General features: G+C 38.1%; 1 protein-coding gene across 1 annotated transcript in view; it reads left to right on the top strand.

Moving 5' to 3' along the window:
• The window catches only part of LOC122976244, a 1,153,509-nt gene that overhangs the window by 996,841 nt on the left and 134,727 nt on the right, over positions 1 to 21,941 (top strand). The window contains exons 23-27 of the mRNA XM_044344621.1: positions 8,745 to 9,170; positions 10,481 to 10,906; positions 12,388 to 12,813; positions 14,932 to 15,063; positions 16,884 to 17,177. Of these exons, the coding sequence (XP_044200556.1) occupies positions 8,745 to 9,170; positions 10,481 to 10,906; positions 12,388 to 12,813; positions 14,932 to 15,063; positions 16,884 to 17,177 (1,704 nt within the window). The remainder of the gene's footprint in view (positions 1 to 8,744; positions 9,171 to 10,480; positions 10,907 to 12,387; positions 12,814 to 14,931; positions 15,064 to 16,883; positions 17,178 to 21,941) is intronic.

A 21,941-nucleotide genomic window follows, 5' to 3' on the forward strand; every position in this document is an offset into this window, starting at 1 on the left:
CTTCTATTATTTCTGTCCAGCTATAACTAACCTGGTTTAAGGACATTTTGATGTAAGTAATAAATTGCTTCTTTTTTTTGCATTCATCGCCCTCCGCTCCTTTGTTCTTATGTTGCGCCCTCATGCCCCTAAACCTGGGTGTAACAGAAATGTTAAAAAATTATGAAAAACTGGCGTTCAGAGTTTCTCAGGGGCCACAGTGATTTTTGTCTCACAGTCAAAAATGTTCAATTAACTGTCAGATATAAGTAAACAGCCATAATTTTTTTCAATTTTTTTCATTTTTGCTTGAAAAATGACTGAAACAATGACATGATTATTGAAATAGTTGTTGATTGATTTTTTTGACAATGCAGACAATGCGGTTCTAATTTCAACTAGGTTTTAATACTTGTAAAAGTAAAGACCCACTAGATGTAAACAGATGACTTGACAGCTTCTTCTCCTCATAGCAAACAATCGCAAGTTTGCAAGTTGCTTTTTCACCAGCAAACATTCTGTAAATAGGCAACTGTCAGCTTTCTCCAACAATTGACATGACTTTCATTTATGTATCTGTACTCTTGGAGGCAAAGTCAAACCAAAGAGGAATCCCAGAAGGCAAAGGCATAGGTGAAGTTTCAGAAGTGGTTGTTCCACCTAAAAAGCTATAAATATAAATACTTAAATACATACTTAAATAATACTTAAATACTTAACCTAAATAGAGTTTATTATGTGATGCATAATTACGGTTGTATGAAAAATACCTCTATAAAATAGTTCTATGTAAATTTAAAGTATTAGTTCTCTAATCCTACCTAAAATCATGCTGTTTCACTTAATCTGTATTTGCATCTTTACCAGAAAGAACTCATGACTTGCCATGTCTCCATCCCCAGTGTTCCCTGTCGTGATTTTTTGGGTCAAATCACTTTGGAGCCTCATTAGCCTCATTTCCATAAAGTTAAACATTTTCAGCTTCAAGTGCAGATGTGGTTTTGTGTGAGATTAAATAAATATTAAATCAATAATGGATCAAATTTCTAACAATGTCACCTTTGTCTGTTTGGTAAATCTCTACCACTATTTACTTGACGATATTCTGTGTTTTTTAGATGTTTGTTGTTATCAGGAAAATAACGTACCAAAGGCACAGAGCAGCTGATGGAGTCCATCATCAGTGGATACTTGGAGGCCTGTGTGTAAGTGTCTTTCTCTGATATACAGTCTATATGTGTCTGTGTACGACAGGGTCTAGGCCAATAGTTTTTACTTGCTTTGCTTTGTCTTTCCTCTTTGTTAATGCAACATAAATTGAGTTCTTTCCGCCCTTTAAAGTTTTTAGTTGGAAAAACTACTCTTTTAATAATAATGAAACTATATTTTAGCATATTTCTAATTAATAAAAAGATGCAGTATGATGTGATTCACAGTAGATGGAAAATGCATATACAAAATGGAGAAAAAATGTGTTCAGGTTTGTTTTAAAAGTTGCAAGTGAGGTACATATTCTCAGATGTGTGTAAATATATTAGAAGCAGACTGCAGTTTATTTACCATACTCATAGATTGAGCATTACAATATAAGATTGTGTTATCAGTTCAGAGGTGGCTGCTGCCTGTATCTAAGTACAACTAAACATAACTTGGTTAGCTTTTCATGTATGTGAGTTGCCTTTTTACATTAGAGTTTTAGTGAGATTTGGAGTATTAAAGTATAATATTAAGTATAAAACAATGAACACAAGAGGATTAAAACCGATAAACTCTTCTGTTGTGACTTTTCAACACGTTATCCAACAGTAAATCAATGACTCACCCAGAGCTGAAGTTTTAACCCTTTCACAGAGAGTAAGATCTTTTTTTAATAATTTGGTTTGTCTGAGAGCTTTTTAAACAATCTCAAAATGACGGTTGGCTCAGTCAGGCCTTCCCCCTGTGCAGCAAAAAGAAAATCTGGCAATATGAGACTATAAAAGACCAGATCTGGGGAATGTTTTGATTCTCTGCCCTCTCATATTTATTAGCACATTCTGTACAAGGACCAGGTTTTCAACTTGGAAGTGATAAACACCATTAGAATTTAGCTTGAACTGTTTTATCTAACATAAGCAGCATGGATTTTAGACTGGCCTGCAAAAACATTTCTCTGAAAACACTCAACACAACATAATAGTTGATGCATTACTGGCAAAATAATTATTTTAATTAACATTTAATTTAAGCTTGTATTTTGTTCTCCAGATCATTGAAGGTGGGTCAGTGTACAGAGCATACAGAAGAAAGGAGACATGGCTTGTACATCACAGTCTGCCTTACAGTACATCAAGAGTGCCAGACGCCACCTTGTGAGAGAATTAAAGAGTCTCTCTGTGATTGTGGAGAACTTGTATCAGCAAGAAGTTCTCAGTGATGAAGAGGTCAGTAAAATACAAGCATGGACTGATGACTATGATAAAAGGAGAAACATACTGGACTCAGTCATAAAAAAAGGGGAAGCAGCTTGCTATAAGTTACTCAGGATTATTGACATGATGTGGAAGAAGAAAAAGAAGAAAAAGAGTGTCACTTCTACTGAGACCAAAAAGTTTGACCTGCACTACTGGATCAGCTGCTTTTCTTTCCAAGAAGACACACAAATGGATATAAACTACTTACAAGGTATTTTAAAGGAGTATTCTGATTAATAATGAGTCACATTTTTATTAATCACATATATCTTGATTTTATATAATGCACATTAATGTGTCTTAGTGCAAATATTTATCCATTATTTAGTAATATTGTCTAAGTGCACTGCAGTCAATTTATTGTACATTTATTTACTCACGGTTATTTTTTTTCAGGTCCAAGGCCATGCCATGACTATCAGAAAAAGTTAAAGTCAAAAGCACAACAGTTATCCAATAAGTTTTGGATGGAAAGCAAAAATCTTTTTGAAGAAAACAACAAGCCTAACCTGTCGTACACTTCGCTTGTATTGGACACACAAGGAAAGGTTTCCCCGTCTAAAATAAAAAAAATAAAGAGCAAGAAAAGCAAGAAGAGTCGCCCTAAGAAGCTAAGGACATACATCCCTGAGGACAAACCAGAAATTTCCCCCAGTGACCTGCTGAAAACAGATAAAGACTTACTCTTGGTTGGAAAGCCTGGAATTGGAAAGACAGCACTCTGTCATGAAATATTGAGACTCTGGGCAGAAAGAGAGAACAAGGAGCTAGATTACATGTTTTACTTTGACATGAGAGAAACATCTCATATCACAGCAGCCATGAGCCTGGAGGATCTTCTTTTTGGGGTGTTCAGTGAACCAGTAGAAGGCAAAGAAGAGATCTTACAGGATATAAAGAACTCTGACAATGTTACAATCATTTTTGATGGAATCACAGATCTCAGCTCGTCATCTGTGGTGCAGAAACTTGTGGAGAAGGACCTGCCTTATGCAAAGATCATCATAACATGCAGACTGGATGATGAAGAAGACTTCCTTTCTGGAGACTTTCTCAGAATAGAAGTGAGAGGCTTCAGTGAACGGACCATAAAAACATACTTATCTGCAATGCTCGGAGAAGAACAGAAGAAGGTTTTGTGCAACTTGGAGTTGTTAACTCTTTGCCATGTCCCAATGTATGCTCTGATGGTAGCTGCTTGCTTTTCATCAGAGACATCAGAAGACTCTCCACAGCCATGCACTATAACTGAAATATACATTGAAATCGTGCGTTTTTGCCTTCAAATGAACAACAAAACAAAAACCAGACATCTTAATTCCTTCATCAGCAACAAGAGGGAGGACATACTGTCTTTGGCTGAGGTTGCTTTTCTTGCAACTGAAGGAAAAACTGTGAACTTGACAGAACTGCCCTGTGAAGACAGCTGTGTCCATTCCTTCCTGAAAACACTTGTCATCAAAGTTGCACGTACTGAGACAATTACCACATATGCATTTCTCCATTACACAATGCAGGAGTTTTTTGCAGCACTGTGGCTCTTGAAGAATCCAGAGAAAATCAAGGATGTTTTTCAGCAATGCCTCACTGAGGAGAAGAAACACATGAAACATCTGATCCCTTTCATGTGTAGATTGTTGAATGAGAAGAACCCTACTTTAATGAAGTGGCTGATTCCAGCTCAGGAGCTCAAGAATATATCTACCTGGTTCTTCAAGGAGGTGATAACCACATTTTTCCCTCGTCTATGTGACCAAGATGAGACTGATTCTGAGGACACTGGGCTTGATTTCGACATACTGTTCTTATGCCAGTGTTTGTATGAGTCCCAGTGTCCTGAAGCATGTCTCCAGTTTCTGGACAAACTGGACTACCGTCTTGATCTCAGTGGAGAGAGTCTTGATCCCCACCATTGCTGTGCTGTGTCCTATGTGGTCACTCAGTCGAAGGAGAGGAAAACATGGCTGAACCTTAAGGACGCAGTGGTGTCAGAACAAGGAATGAGACGACTACTTGGATGCCTGAAAAATGTCCAATGGTATGTGTGAGCACAAGGGTGAAGTCTTCAGTCAGGCTTTGAAGGGGACCAAGTATGTATGGCATATATATAAAATTAAACACACATAGCTGAATAAATAACGAAGGCTAATATAGTTACTTTTTGTACGTGTGGTGTGAATGTCCAGGTTTATACAGAAACAGTTTGTATAAAAGCAGCCCTTCTCAGGATAAATTCTGGGCTCCATCACAGCTGTCAGGCCATTTTTATTTTAAATAGCTAAAAGTCCAAACTCTGTCTCCTCTGCAGAGTTTCCTCTGTCCTGTCAAGTAATCACAGTTTCAGTTGTGCTGTTTAACTGCAATGTCTTTAGTGACATTACTGCTGGAAGCGTTTCCATATACTGAACACAGCCTCTCTAATCATAAAAGGAGTAACATTTTGTGGTACAATAAGTTAATTTTTGCCTGATTGGACAGATAAGCCTATTATTATTTTCAGTGTTATCGTGTTCAGGGACTTGATGGTCAGTTCTTCACAGAGGTGAACTTTTTAGTTCCTCAGATACACTTCACATATACTTTCATACCGCTTCATTTAAAGGGTCAGTTCACCTTTTTTTCCACCCTCTTACCTCTTGCAGTATCTCCTTTTGTCTTATTTGTCCAGGTTTGGACATTTCTGTTTCTGGTATTTTTGTCAATACTGTGGCTCCTTCACCATCTTTGTTAGTCAAATTTATATATGTGCTCTCTGCAATTTTTATTATGGACAAATCTCTGTGCTGAAATGTGAAGAAAAGCCTGAAGTATTGGAGACAACCGCAGAAACTTCTGCTGTAAAATTTTTTTTTACTTCACTGCCTGCAACCTTAATACATCCATGGCCTGTGTGTGTCTATTATGTACTGCGCAATATATTTCTCCCCCTTTCTCCGATGCTTCAAGTAGGCTAAAGTTCCACTGTGTTACATTAAAATACCTGCTTTCATGGACCAAAAATATTTGGACCTGGACTCAAAATATCAGGGGTTGAAGCCCTGAATATCTGTCCTAACGACACCACTGCTTGTGTAGACATGTGAGTGAACCTGTGTAGATCAGAAATCTGTGCAGGGTGCATGAAGAATAGAGAACAGACCAAAAACTGTGGTACATGTGCTCATGAGCTACTGTTCTTTTCACTGTTGCTGGACATGGACACAAACGAGACGCAGGAGGTTTTCTGTGAATGATACACATCAAGTGTGTTTTGGAGTTGGTTTAACACTGAATATTGAGGGAAACAATTTAGCTTTCTTTCAACTTTTGGGGGGAACCTGATGTCATGTCATTTACAAATATTGGGGGGGACAAAATTCCATGTTTCATATATTAGGGAGGGACGTGATCCCCTCATCCCTTGCGGCAATTATGCACCTATGTGAGCATGTATTTAAAGGGTCAAATCATTGCTTAGGTTACAGCATTTCTCAGTATATGTTTTACCCTGAACAGGATGAGTGGGTATAGAAAATGGATGGAAAATATAATGAGAAAATAAAGTATGGTACTATATAGCATTTAAATACAGAGCATTTTTTCATGATATTTTACCATAATTACTTTTATAATGTGTAAATTGTCTCTGATTATTCTTCAAATTGCAGGTGTGACCCTTTGCCACGGCAGCTGTGGAAGATTTACCTTCTCAGCGAGGAGCAGATGGACCACATTAGTTTACTTGGCTTTGATGGGAATCAGTTGCACCTTCCAGTTGAAGGTGAAAGACAGCTGTTTGAGAGAGCAGTAAAAGTCATGCAGAAGATTACTACGAAGGTTAATGTGTGCCTCTACTGGGACAGGGCAACTCCTGTCTGCCAAAGTCTGTGTGAGTCCCTCTTAGAGGCTTTGCCAAACATCAGCTCACTCAGGTATGTAGCTTTTGTTTTTGTGTAAAAATATTTGATATACTTTAGGCATAATCCTATGTTAAAACAGCATTTTAAGATTAAGAGAGATTCCTTCTCTTTTGGTGGTTGAGTTACTGCCTTTTCAAAAAAATTTTCAACAAAAAATGGTGGCCTCAAGATGGCAGCTGGTTTACATTCAAATCCTCACTGTTGACACAGAAAAAACAAAATCTCTATCATTATTATCCTTATGTTTAATTATATGAATCAGAAACTTCCTAATGGTTGCATCTACCACCAAAGTTGGTCTTGCATGCTTGAAAAAAGAAACCATTTACTAATTCAACTTTGTCAAGACAGAAGTGTTTCTTTATTGCATCTAACACCAGCAGTCTTAATATTATTTGTTTATAGCTCTATGTGCTTAAATATTAATGAGATATAGTTTTACATTACATGCAGTATTTGATATGTCTGTTTATTATCATGCAGTTTCAAGAGGACCTACAGAGATCCAGGTTTACAGGACCAGGAGCAATGCCATGAGACACTGGAGAGAGAAGAAAAGGACCTGTTACTGGATTTATGCCTGAAAGCAGCACTTCACAAAGGAGAAATATTTCACAATGTAGTGAATATGCTCTTCTCACTGTTTTCTGTGGACACTGACTTAAATAACATCCTTCTTGATTTTTATCAACACATCAAGAGTAAAGGTTGTTTAAATATCATTCCAAAAGTACAGCAACTTTTCCAGTCACCTACATACTGGTCCGTAAACCTGTCAGAGAGAAAGGTCTCCATCCTGCTGGAAGTGCTGAAACTCCAATCAGAGAAGAAAGAAGTGAAGCTGACAGGCTGCTCAGAAGAAGAGAGTGAAGTGAGGAGTTTCCTACAGTGTCTGCCTTATATCTCAAGGCTCAGGTAAGTCCAAAAAATACTGCAGACCAGTGTATTAAAAATACAGATGGTGACAAATGAAAGGAAAAACTAACATGAAGTGTCTTAGTAAGGAGTCAGGCCACCACGAGCCTCCAGAACAGCTTCAGTGCTCCTTTCCAAGTCTGTGGACTCTATTGGAGAGATGAACACCATTCCTCCACAAGATATTCCCTCATTTATTTAAACAACCTTTATTTAATCAGCTCATTTCATTGAGATCAGAATGCAAGAGAGACCTGAGTACAGCAGATAGAAAGAAAAACAATCATAGCCAGACATAACAAAAGGACATATAGCATCAGAGACAATCACAGACATCACTGAATAGATTTGAAGATGAGAGTTTCTATTATATTATTTGGTCTTATGAAGATGGTGGTGGAGAGCATTGTCTTCCACATTGGTCCAAAATCTTCCATAGGTGTTCAGCTGGGTTGACATCTGGTGACTGTAAAGGCTCGAGCATTTTATTCACATCATTTTCATCCTCACCAAAGCATTCAGTGAGCCCTGGTGAACAGAAGCGTCTGCATTTGATATGTTTCTCCACTTTTTATTCAGCTTTTTCCTTTAATTTGTCCCCCGTCTGTAGTATTGACAGAGAACATGGGTTGGAAGTATATGAAATATGTTGTGAGATAAGTTGCTTTCCTAGTTTTTGGGAACCTCAGTGACTCTGATATTAAAAGATTTACACACACAAAAGAGTCAAACTACCGTCTGTCAGATATATGGTAGTTTATTTATAATATTTACACACATAATGAACAAAGAGAAATATAAAAATATATGACTTGTTAAATATGGGACATTGACAGGATTAAATTATTTATAATAGTAATGGTAGCCATCTTGGCAGTTTAAAACATACATTGTTCAAAAATAAAAACAAAATGTTCATTAATTAAGAAAAACAAGCACTGCTACATTTACAAAGCTGCTAAAATACAGTCATTGCTTTTTTACCTCATGATTAGTTATTTTTACTGACTATGATGTAAATTCTACCAACTCTATAGTGAGCAGCAAATGAAGATTTCAGACACTTATGAATGATCATTTTGTGTCTCCACTGACAGATGTAATGTAGCATAACAGTCATTTATACATCTTCCATCTCAGAGGTAAAGCATGCTGGGATGATATTTTAACTACTGTACATGATGTGGACTCTAGATCTAGTTTTTTCACTATTTATATTATATATTCTGCATATATTTTACATTTTATTTACTTCAAGTGAAAATAACCTGTAGGTAGCAAATATGCAGTGATTTCACACACAGGATTGGTGTTTTTGTTGTGAGGCAGTAATAGTTCAAAAATGATTTATAATCTTGCCTGATTATTGAAGTGTTTTAATTTAATTTAATTTTATACAGGACATCCATGTACAAGATAGAGTCCATCAGTAGTGTGTGTTTGTAGTTATGTAGCTGAGATCAAATCCTCACAAAATGTTTCCTTCTTATTGTTTCAGTTTTCCTCGACGGTCAGATCCTGATAAAGAAATCAGGTTCTTGGTGAATCTGTTCTGTGCAGCAGCAGAGAGAGAACAGCAGACAGGAGAGAAGATACTGGAGCTGTTATCATCAGTGTGCAGTTATGAAACATTCCCTTTTAAAGAGAGAAACATAGAATATCAGAGTCATTTCCTACTGGATCTGTACTCTCAGATGAAGGACTATGAAACTAAAACAGGCAGGAGAGTCCTTCCAGCATTATTGTCAGTTTTCCAGTCACCTACAGTCTGGTCCATAAACCTGTCAAAGAGAAAGGTCTCCATCCTGCTGGAAGTGCTGAAACTCCAATCAGAGAAGAAAGAAGTGGAGCTGACAGGCTGCTCAGATGAAGAGAGTGAAGTGAGGAGTTTCCTACAGTGTCTGCCTTATATCTCAGGGCTCAGGTAAGTCACATGACTTTAGTGAATATTTAAGGAGTTGTGTTTCACAATGAGACAACTCACTGTTAGTGTTAATGTTAAGGTAATGTGTTCCACTGATCAGTCCACATAAACATTACATCACGGTGTATAAGCAAATCCAGCTGCCTGGCAAGGTGAGACAGTGATAGACAGATGGTTCATCCAATCACCTGCCAAGTATTCTTTGAAAGTCCTTGCCCTTTTCCAAACAGTTGCCAAGGACGACTTCTTAGATGGTTCTGTGTAACAAACCATCTGGTGCGTCAGGTTACCTCCACAGTCCTCTCTAATGATGTCTTAATCATTTGCTCCTGATGTGGTGCACTTGATTCTAATTTTAGGCATTTTAAGTAGTAATAAATGTTGGCAGTCCTAACTATTTCCTCACAAGAAAATTGCATTTCTGTTAACTTCAATTTACAAATAGTTTTTAAAAGACATTTCTTCTGTTTTATTAGTTTAGTTACATTATCTCCATCTCAGTATTGTTAAAATTAAGATCAAATGTCCACATGTTGAAATATGTTGAAAAAGACAGGTTTTCATTGGGTGTCAAATGTTTAAATGAAATCTTAAAATATATCAAATATTCAATAGTTAATTGTTAAATTGCAGTATGAGTCCTGATAGCTTCCTCTTATAAACATGGTAGGGAATGAAACAACAGCCTGTGTCCACATCATCAAAACTTGATGATAACTTACAAACATGAACACACATCTTTAGTTTGTTGAACGAGCCACCAAACAAACATTCAGCAGGGAAAAGTGCAGCGCTAACGTCAGTTAGCAGCTAGATAGCCAATTAGCTGCTCAGCTGCAGCACATTTAACATAATGTTAACATACCTGCAGATGTCACCTGGTTTTATCATTTTGTGTGTCCACTGATAGACGTAATGTAGCATAACAGTCATTTATACGTCTTCCATCTCAGAGGTAAAGCATGCTGGGATGATATTTTAACTACTGTACATGATGTGGACTCTAGATCTAGTTTTTTCACTATTTATATTATATATTCTGCATATATTTTACATTTTATTTACTTCAAGTGAAAATAACCTGTAGGTAGCAAATATGCAGTGATTTCACACACAGGATTGGTGTTTTTGTTGTGAGGCAGTAATAGTTCAAAAATGATTTATAATCTTGCCTGATTATTGAAGTGTTTTAATTTAATTTAATTTTATACAGGACATCCATGTACAAGATAGAGTCCATCAGTAGTTTGTGTTTGTAGTTATGTAGCTGAGATCAAATCCTCACAAAATGTTTCCTTCTTATGTTCCAGTTTTCCTCAACGGTCAGATCCTGATGAAGAAATCAGGTTCTTGGTGAATCTGTTCTGTGCAGCAGCAGAGAGAGAACAGCAGACAGGAGAGAAGATACTGGAGCTGTTATCATCAGTGTGCAGTTATGAAACATTCCCTTTTAAAGAGAGAAACATAGAATATCAAAGTCATTTCCTACTGGATCTGTACTCTCAGATGAAGGACTATGAAACTAAAACAGGCAGGAGAGTCCTTCCAGCATTATTGTCAGTTTTCCAGTCACCTACAGTCTGGTCCATAAACCTGTCAAAGAGAAAGGTCTCCATCCTGCTGGAAGTGCTGAAACTCCAATCAGAGAAGAAAGAAGTGGAGCTGACAGGCTGCTCAGATGAAGAGAGTGAAGTGAGGAGTTTCCTACAGTGTCTGCCTTATATCTCAGGGCTCAGGTAAGTCACATGACTTTAGTGAATATTTAAGGAGTTGTGTTTCACAATGAGACAACTCACTGTTAGTGTTAATGTTAAGGTAATGTGTTCCACTGATCAGTCCACATAAACATTACATCACGGTGTATAAGCAAATCCAGCTGCCTGGCAAGGTGAGACAGTGATAGACAGATGGTTCATCCAATCACCTGCCAAGTATTTTTTGAAAGTGCCCTTTTCCAAACAGTTGCCAAGGACGACTTCTTAGATGGTTCTGTGTAACAAACCATCTGGTGCGTCAGGTTACCTCCACAGTCCTCTCTAATGATGTCTTAATCATTTGCTCCTGATGTGGTGCACTTGATTCTAATTTTAGACATTTTAAGTAGTAATAAATGTGGGCGGTCCTAACTATTTCCTTTTTAAAAGACATTTCTTCTGTTTTATTAGTTTAGTTACATTATCTCCATCTCAGTATTGTTAAATTAAGATCAAATGTCCATATGTTGAATATGTTGAAAAAGACAGGTTTTCATTGGGTGTTCTATCCAATAGCCAATAGAGGTGCAGCAGATCACAAAACTTACCGTTCAGAACATTTCATGGATTTGAGTCACAGATCAGATCATTTTTTGGATCAGCAAAGAAACAAAAAAAAAAGGAGGAGAGAAATAGAAAATCTGCTTTCCATATATTCTGTAAAACACTTACAGCAAGGAACTTTTTCCCATGGTCTCATATGAAAACAACATTCAAGATGTCAAATGTTTAAATGAAATCTTAAAATATATAAAATATTCAATACTTAATTGTTAAATTGCAGTATGAGTCCTGATAGCTTCCTCTTATAAACATGGTAGGGAATGAAACAACAGTCTGTGTCCACATCATCAAAACTTGATGATAACTTACAAACATGAACACACGTCTTTAGTTTGTTGAACGAGCCACCAAACAAACATTCAGCGGGGAAAAGTGCAGCGCTAACGTCAGTTAGCAGCTAGATAGCCAATTAGCTGCTCAGCTGCAGCACATTTAACAGAATGTTAACATACCTGCAGATGTCACCTGGTTTTATCATTTTGTGTCTCCACTGACAGACGTAATGTAGCATAACAGTCATTTATACGTCTTCCATCTGAGAGGTAAAGCATGCTGGGATGATATTTTAACTACAGTACATGATGTGGACTCTAGATTTAGTTGTTCCACTATTTATATTTATATATTCTGCATATATTTTACATTTTAACTACTTCAAGTGAATATAACCTTTAGGTAGCAAATATGCAGTGATTTCACACACAGGATTGGTGTTTGTGTCGTGAGGCAGTAATAGTTCAAAAATGATATATATTCTTTCCTGATTATTGAAGTGTTTTAAATTAATTTAATTTTATACAGGACATCCATGTACAAGATAGAGTCCATCAGTAGTGTGTGTTTGTAGTTATGTAGCTGAGATCAAATCCTCACAAAATGTTTCCTTCTTATTGTTCCAGTTTTGCTCGACGGTCAGATCCTGATAAAGAAATCAGGTTGTTGGTGAATCTGTTCTGTGCAGCAGCAGAGAGAAAACAGCAGACAGGAGAGAAGATACTGGAGCTGTTATCATCAGTGTGCAGTTATAAAACATTCCCTTTTAAAGAGAGAAACATAGAATATCAGGGTAATTTCCTACTGGGTCTGTACTCTCAGATGAAGCACTGTGAAACTAAAACAGGCAGGAGAGTCCTTCCAGCATTACAGTCAGTTTTCCAGTCACCTACAGTATGGTCCATAAACCTGTCAGAGAGAAAGGTCTCCATCCTGCTGGAAGTGCTGAAACTCCAATCAGAGAAGAAAGAAGTGAAGCTGACAGGCTGCTCAGATGAAGAGAGTGAAGTGAGAAGTTTCCTACAGTGTCTGCCTTATATCTCACAGCTCAGGTAAGTCACATGACTTTTGTGAACATTTAAGGAGTTGTGTTTCACAATGAGACAACTCACTGTTAGTGTTAATGTTAAGGTAATGTGTTCCACTGATCAGTCCACATAAACATTACATCACGGTGTATAAGCAAATCCAGCTGCCTCGCAAGGTGAGACAGTGATAGACAGATGGTTCATCCAGTCATCTGCCAAGTATTTTTTGGAAGTGCCTGCCCTTTTCCAAACAGTTGCCAAGGACGACTTCTTAGATGGTTCTGTGTAACAAACCACCTGGTGCGTCAGGTTACCTCCACAGTCCTCTATAATGATGTTTTAATCATTTGCTCCTGATGTGGTGCACTTGATTCTAATTTTAGGCATTTTAAGTAGTAATAAATGTGGGCGGTCCTAACTATTTCCTTTTTAAAAGACATTTCTTCTGTTTTATTTGTTTAGTTACATTATCTCCATCTCAGTATTGTTAAAATTAAGATCAAATGTCCATATGTTGAATTTGTTGAAAAAGACAGGTTTTCATTGGGTGTCCTATCCAATAGCCAATAGGGGTGCAGCAGATCACAAAACTTACCGTTCAGAACATTTCATGGATTTGAGTCACAGATCAGATCATTTTTCGGATCAGCAAAGAAACAAAAAAAAGGGGGAGAGAAATAGAAAATCAGCTTTCCATGTATTCTGTAAAACATTTACAGCAAGGAACTTTTTCCCATGGTCTTATATGAAAACAACATTCAAGATATCAAATGTTTAAATGAAATCTTAAAATATATAAAATATTCAATACTTAATTGTTAAATTGCAGTATGAGTCCTGATAGCTTCCTCTTATAAACATGGTAGGGAATGAAACAACAGTCTGTGTCCACATCATCAAAACTTGATGATAACTTACAAACATGAACACACGTCTTTAGTTTGTTGAACGAGCCACCAAACAAACATTCAGCAGGGAAAAGTGCAGCGCTAACGTCAGTTAGCAGCTAGATAGCTAATTAGCTGCTCAGCTGCAGCACATTTAACAGAATGTTAACATACCTGCAGATGTCACCTGGTTTTATCATTTTGTGTCTCCACTGACAGACGTAATGTAGCATAACAGTAATTTATACGTCTTCCATCTCAGAGGTAAAGCATGCTGGGATGATATTTTAACTACTGTACATGATGTGGACTCTAGATTTAGTTTTTTCACTATTAATATTTATATATTCTGCATATATTTTACATTCTATTTACTTAAAGTGAATGTAACCTGTAGGTAGCAAATATGCAGTGATTTCACACACAGGATTGGTGTTTGTGTTGTGAGGCAGTAATAGTTCAAAAATGATTTATATCCTTTCCTGGTAAATGAAGTGTTTTAATTTAATTTAATTTTATACAGGACATCCATGTACAAGATAGAGTCCATCAGTAGTGTGTGTTTGTAGTTATGTAGCTGAGATCAAATCCTCACAAAATGTTTCCTTCTTATTGTTCCAGTTTTGCTCAACGGTCAGATCCTGATAAAGAAATCAGGTTCTTGGTGAATCTGTTCTGTGCAGCAGCAGAGAGAGAACAGCAGACAGGAGAGAAGATACTGGAGCTGTTATCATCAGTGTGCAGTTATGAAATATTCCCTGTTAAAGAGAGATACATGTGTTATGATGATTATTATAAGGAATATCAGTGTCATTTCCTACTGGATCTGTACTCTCAGATGAAGGACTGTGAAATTAAAACAGGCAGGAGAGTCCTTCCAGCATTACAGTCAGTTTTCCAGTCACCTACAGTCTGGTCCATAAACCTGTCAAAGAGAAAGGTCTCCATCCTGCTGGAAGTGCTGAAACTCCAATCAGAGAAGAAAGAAGTGAAGCTGACAGGCTGCTCAGATGAAGAGAGTGAAGTGAGGAGTTTCCTACAGTGTCTGCCTTATATCTCAAGGCTCCGGTAAGTCAGACAAATACTGCAGACCAGTGTATTAAAAACACAGACGGTGACAAATGACAAGTGTTTTAATTTAATTTAATTTTATACAGGACAGCCATGTACAAGATAGAGTCCATCAGTAGTGTGTGTTTGTAGTTATGTAGCTGAGATCAAATCCTCACAAAATGTTTCCTTCTTATTGTTCCAGTTTTCCTCGATGGTCAGATCCTGATAAAGAAATCAGGTTCTTGGTGAATCTGTTCTGTGCAGCAGCAGAGAGAGAACAGCAGACAGGAGAGAAGATACTGGAGCTGTTATCATCAGTGTGCAGTTATGAAACATTCCCTGTTAAAGAGAGATACATATATTATGATGATTATTATAAGGAATATCAGTGTCATTTCCTACTGGGTCTGTACTCTCAGATGAAGGACTGTGAAATTAAAACAGGCAGGAGAGTCCTTCCAGCATTACAGTCAGTTTTCCAGTCACCTACAGTCTGGTCCATAAACCTGTCAGAGAGAAAGGTCTCCATCCTGCTGGAAGTGCTGAAACTCCAATCAGAGAAGAAAGAAGTGAAGCTGACAGGCTGCTCAGATGAAGAGAGTGAAGTGAGGAGTTTCCTACAGTGTCTGCCTTATATCTCAAGGCTCAGGTAAGTCAGACAAATACTGCAGACCAGTGTATTAAAAACACAGATGGTGACAAATGAAAGGAAAAACTAACATGAAGTGTCTTAGTAAGGAGTCAGGCCACCACGAGCCTCCAGAACAGCTTCAGTGCTCCTTTCCAAGTCTGTGGACTCTATTGGAGAGATGAACACCATTCCTCCACAAGATATTCCCTCATTTATTTAAACAACCTTTATTTAATCAGCTCATTTCATTGAGATCAGAATGCAAGAGAGACCTGAGTACAGCAGATAGAAAGAAAAACAGTCATAGCCAGACATAACAAAAGGACATCTAGCATCAGAGACAATCACAGACATCACTTAATAGATTTGAAGATGAGAGTTTCTATTATATTATTTGGTCTTATGAAGATGGTGGTGGAGAGCATTGTCTTCCACATTGGTCCAAAATCTTCCATAGGTGTTGAGCTGGGTTGAGATCTGGTGACTGTAAAGGCTCGAGCATTTTATTCACATCATTTTCATCCTCACCAAAGCATTCAGTGAGTCCTGGTGAACAGAAGCATCTGCATTTGATATGTTTCTCCACTTTTTATTCAGGTTTTTCCTTTAATTTGTCCCCCGTCTGTAGTATTGACAGAGAACATGGGTTGGAAGTATATGAAATATGTTGTGAGATAAGTTGCTTTCCTAGTTTTTGGGAACCTCAGGGACTCTGATATTAAAAGATTTACACACACAAAAGAGTCAAACCACCTTCTCTCAGATATATGGTAGTTTATTTATAATATTTACACACATAATGAACAAAGAGAAATATTAAAATGTGATAAATTGTTAAATATGGGACATTGACAGGATTAAATTACTTATAATAATAATGGCAGCCATCTTGGCAGCTTAAAACATACATTGTTCACAAATAAAAACAAAATGTTCATAAATTAAGAAAAACAAGCACTGCTACATTTACACAGCAGAAAAATACAGTCATTGCTTTTTTACCTCATGATTAGTTATTTTTACTGACTATGATGTAAATTCTACCAACTCTATAGTGAGCAGCAAATGAAGATTTCAGACACTTATGAATGATCATTTTGTGTCTCCACTGACAGATGTAATGTAGCATAACAGTAATTTATACGTCTTCCATCTCAGAGGTAAAGCATGCCGGGATGATATTTTAACTACTGTACATGATGTGGACTCTAGATCTAGTTTTTTCACTATTTATATTTATATATATTCTGTATATATTTTACATTTTATTTACTTAAAGTGAATATAACCTGTAGGTAGCAAATATGCAGTTATTTCACACACAGGATTGGTGTTTGTGTTGTGAGGCAGTAATAGTTCAAAAATGATTTATATCCTTCTTATTGTTCCAGTTTTCCTCGATGGTCAGATCCTGATAAAGAAATCAAGTTCTTGGTGAATCTGTTCTGTGCAGCAGCAGAGAGAGAACAGCAGACAGGAGAGAAGATACTGGAGCTGTTATCATCAGTGTGCAGTTATGAAACATTCCCTTTTAAAGAGAGAAACATAGAATATCAGAGTCATTTCCTACTGGATCTGTACTCTCAGGTGAAGGACTGTGAAACTAAAACAGGCAGGAGAGTCCTTCCTGCATTACAGTCAGTTTTCCAGTCACCTACAGTCTGGTCCATAAACCTGTCAAAGAGAAAGGCCTCCATCCTGCTGGAAGTGCTGAAACTCCAATCAGAGAAGAAAGAAGTGAAGCTGACAGGCTGCTCAGATGAAGAGAGTGAAGTGAGGAGTTTCCTACAGTGTCTGCCTTATATCTCAGGGCTCAGGTAAGTCAGACTAATACTGTATTTTTACAAATACCACATTGATTTATTTCAGAAATGGTAAAGATAAATGAACTTTTCAGTTCAGTCATCATTTAACAACATACTGTCTTTACTGACTGTTTCCTCCTGCTGTATGTTCATGTACTGAATTTCATCTTTGATGAAAGACATCAGACATTAGATGGTTTGTAATGCAGTTTGTCTTCTACTCTTGTACGTTTACTTTGCTGTTTTCACAATTCATTCATAATATTGTGTTTTAGCTGTGATCTAGAGTTCTTCCAGAGTGTGTGTTCATCCATCTCTGTGAGATCCAGAGAGGAGACCCAGCAGCTGGTCTCTCTGCTGCAGCTCCTGGGGTTCTACCTGCTGTTAACAGGAAAGTTAGGCAGGAAAACCTGCAGGTCTGCAGGGAGAGTTCTCAGACTTTGTGGCTCTGAAGTGAATCTCATCCTCACACCCAGAAAGATGTCTGTCAGAGAAACCTCGCTCCTCTTTAGACGTACAACACAACTACACAGTCTGAAGTACGTATTCATGTAATTACTGTCTCTCTTCTTTTAACTCCAGTTATCTTCTGTCCAATTTAAATGATCAATTAGAGGTTTTCATCACATATTTCAGGACATCTGTTCTTTATTTTCAGACTGTCCAACAACACGGCCTTGAGACTGTTTGGATGGATAAGAAGAGGGAGAGTGGCCTGTCTGGCTGTTGATGAGCTTTATCTTGTCCCTAAGACAACCCAACTATCAGAACGAGTATTGTTGAAGGTTGTCAGTAGTTTGGCATCCATGCTGAGACACTGGTCAGTCAGACGGTTAGACCTGACTGAGCTCAGCATCTTTGCTCAGGGTCTCACTTCACTGCTGCTTCACAATGGCCCTCTAACAATCAAGTAAAGTCTTTCCTCAGCCTTATGAACACACACTAATTAATGAAAATGTCTAATGTGTTAATACTCACCTTTTCTAAAACATATTCATTATGAAATGTGCAGACTGAATGAAGAGAGTTTCCAGCAGCTACTGGCCCTCCTCCATGAAATCCAGGATGAGGACTTGACCTGTTCCTTCTTCAGTAAGGTTGGTGGAGACCTGACCTCCTGCTGTCTGAACTGGGAGGTTCTTCAGTATCTGCTGCAGCAGTCGTCAGCTCAGACCATCACTGTGAACCTGAGGAAGAACTGCTTCTTACAGGAGAGAATCAAACATCTGCTTCCCTTTCTGGACAGGATTGTATTCAAAAGGTTGTCAAATTGTTTTCCCCCTTTTATTGGACACAGATATAAAGTTGTTTTCCATTTAATAATTTGTATATGTTCTGTTATGGCTTCTGTTTCATCATCAGTTTGTTCATTGTAGGACCAGACAGAGTGTTATTGGTAAATACACTGTATGCTTTCAGGCCCAGTCCCAGCTTTGAGTTGACTGCCATCAGAGAGATCCATAAAGCTCAAACCCGTCACATGATACCCAGTTTACTGAGGTCATTGGATCATGTGATCAACCTGACCTGCAGAGAGCTGGACTCGGTGGACTGTGCTGCTCTGCTCTTCATCCTTCAACACAGTGACAGAGTTAAAGTAAACCTGCAGTGGACCTCCATACCAACAGAGGAAATAGAGTCCATCCTCTTTACACTGGACAAAGTCTCTCAACTCAGGTCAGACATTAGTGCTCATTTCTTAACGCTGTAGCTGTATCAGTACTCTCTAACACACAGGATATCATTTATCCATCACTGATAGCGTACTGGGAGAGCACCTTAGATGTTAGAGGATATAGATGAGATAGATTACATCCCTCCTATGATTGATGTATTAGACTCAGGGTGTCTTCAGAGGGCTCTGCTGTAAGTTCTAGCATCCAAAATCTGCCTTCAGTCTCTTATTGAACACTTTGCAGTACTGTTGGTTCGGTCTTTACTTATTTCATTACACAGCAGTGTAACATCACAGCTATCAACCATATTTATTTCAGTGTTATGGTGGTAATAATGCTTCGCTGATTTGCTTAAACGCTCCAACAAATGAACAAATCATTTAAAGTATCTTTGGAGACACCGAGATACTTGCAGTACACTGTCATATTGGTATCTGAACAATGAAGTGATATGATTGTATTATTTGTGTATAATTTGTTAACTTTCTTACATTTCTGAATCATTTCTGCTACCAGTGTTGACAGGAATCTGTTGCTGAGGTTCATCCACTGCTGTGCTGCCTCTGACGCCCAGCAGGGGGCAGCATCAGGCCTGCTCAGGACTCTACAGCACAGGCTGGATCTGTCCTGCTCCTCCTGTGTGGAGCTGACAGAGAAGGATCAGTCTGAGCCTCTGAGTCTGACCTTTGCTGACTGCAGGGCCGTCTCCACCATCCTGAGACACAGCAGCCCCCACACACAGCTGGACCTGAGAGACTGTGAGGTGGAAGACAGCAGTCTGGACCTGCTGTTTCCTGTCCTAGACAGAGTCCGTCTCCGGTAGGAAAGAATAACCTAAACCAGAGAAGAAACTTGTTTACATTAATGTTTCTGCATGGTAACAGTCTGCTCTTTGCTCTGTTTGTCCTGTTCAGAGCCAGTAAAGCTGTCCTCCTCCAGCTGGTGTCACTGGTTCCTGGGAGCAGTGAGAGGGACACAGTGAGACGAGGAGAGTCCCTGTGTAGAGCCCTGGGTGGAGAGCTGGACCTCAGTCACACCACACTGGATCAGAGCGCCTGTGAAGGTTTGGCCCGGATGCTGGACTTCTCTGACGGGCTGACAGAGCTGGACCTCAGTCACTGTCAGCTCACTGACCAGCTGCTGCTCACACTCATCACACATCTGCATAAAGTCCAAGTCCTGGAGTGAGTGTCAGACTGTACAGATACATGTGTTCATGTCACAAATATGTATATAATGCTGTGTCGGCTCTAGTCTAGTCATGGCGGAGGTAGTAACTCACAAAAACATATTGCTGACCACAACAGGCAGGTGGAGTTGGTGTGTGATTCAAAACAGACAAGAAGTTTAATGAGCTGAGAGGATCACAAGACGGCTTTTCTGAAGAAAAATGTTCCTTCTTAGGGAGGCAGAAAGAGACAGTACCCCTGCTGACAGCTTACAGCACCCCAAGTTTATTATAGAGTTCCCCAAATACACTTTCAAGGGGAGATTATGTTGAATTTAGATTTCAGGAGAGACTGAAGTTCCTGTCAGTGTGTATATGAGAAGACAATTATATCTGTACAGTTAGAGGTTTGGTTTGATTTAATTCTTTTATAAAGCAACCGACACATAACACACTTTTCCACATATTCACAAAGAAAACAATTAAATAAAAGCCCAACACGCAGAAACACAAAACCAACAAAATAAATCAAACTATAAACAGTATATAAAACTATTAAAGTGTTAAACATAAAACTGAAGAGTGATAAAAACACCAAAAGTCATTTCCATAGTGATCCTGCTGACACACATCATGACAACAAAGACTGCTGCGCCTCGTCTACATTACTGACTGATTGCTGACAGATTTAATTATAGTAGCTACTCATTATACTAATTGTACATATTTACTAAAATATTAAATACATTCACCATCTCTCCTCTTATCATTTATTTAAAGAAAATGTTTTTACACCTGTTGTTTACAGAACTTTGTACTACAGTAAACATACTGTACTTTTATAATACTGTCTTTACCTAATAATAGAATAGTTTACATTTAGTTATCTGGGTAAATAAACATGCACACAACTAGTTTGCCATTACTGTGAGTACCATGAGAAGAGCAACAATCTGGCTGCAGATAATCTGTATTCACAGCAGAATTTATTCAGATTCTCCAGAGGAAATGAAGTCTGATGATTTACTTGAAGTAAAAAATATCCTGAGATCTTTGATGGAGTTCATGATGCATCCTGAGGATGATCACTATACTCCAAATTATCTGACTGTTTAAACTTGGAATGGATGTTGAACAGCTCAGCGCTGTGAATTACAGCGTTAGATCATGCAGTAGTGTCAGAAAACTTCAATAATTAATGAAGACACTCAGCTGTGTGATCAAAATGACCGACTGACAGCCTGCACATACCTGCTACTGTATGAAGACGAGAGGTTTTTCACTGACTGAAGAAAAGACATAATCAGGTGGATTTTAGTTTTAATGATCACAGTTTTAGAGGTGTGTGTCTCTTTGTGTTGGTCTGAGCAGACAGAAATGCAAGTCAACATAATCCATTGACAACGAGAACTTTAGTGTTTCTGCAGTGACGCCCTGACATTTACCTGTACTGCCTACATCAGCCACTGGCTCCATGTTATATAATAATGTACCTTTTGTCCTCACTTTTTCTTTTTTGTTTGTGTGCATGTTACAGTCTGAGTCACAATAAGATCACAGATGCTGCGACACACAGGTTACTCCAGCTGGTCTCCATCAATCCTTCCATTGAAGCTGTGCGGTGAGCAAACATTAATTAGTGCACCATTATTCATTAAGAATGTTGTAGTCGTAAGATTACAGAGAAACAATTCATCATCATTCAATCATTCATATTATTGTTGGCTGTATGAGTGACATTTGCTCTCTGCTTTGGTATTTTTCTAGACTCTTCAACAACAACATTGTGGACAGAACTCCCTTTAAGAAAGACAAGCGGTTTGAAATATGGTGAACCAGTCATCAGTGTGGTGGTAACGTGGTGATCAGGGAATAATTGTCTTCTTGTGATCATTGGATGAAAACATGCAAGATGCTGATACAGTATGATAA

The sequence above is a fragment of the Thunnus albacares genome, chromosome 24 (genome assembly GCF_914725855.1).
Source record: "Thunnus albacares chromosome 24, fThuAlb1.1, whole genome shotgun sequence".
NCBI classification, from domain to species: Eukaryota; Metazoa; Chordata; class Actinopteri; order Scombriformes; family Scombridae; genus Thunnus; species Thunnus albacares.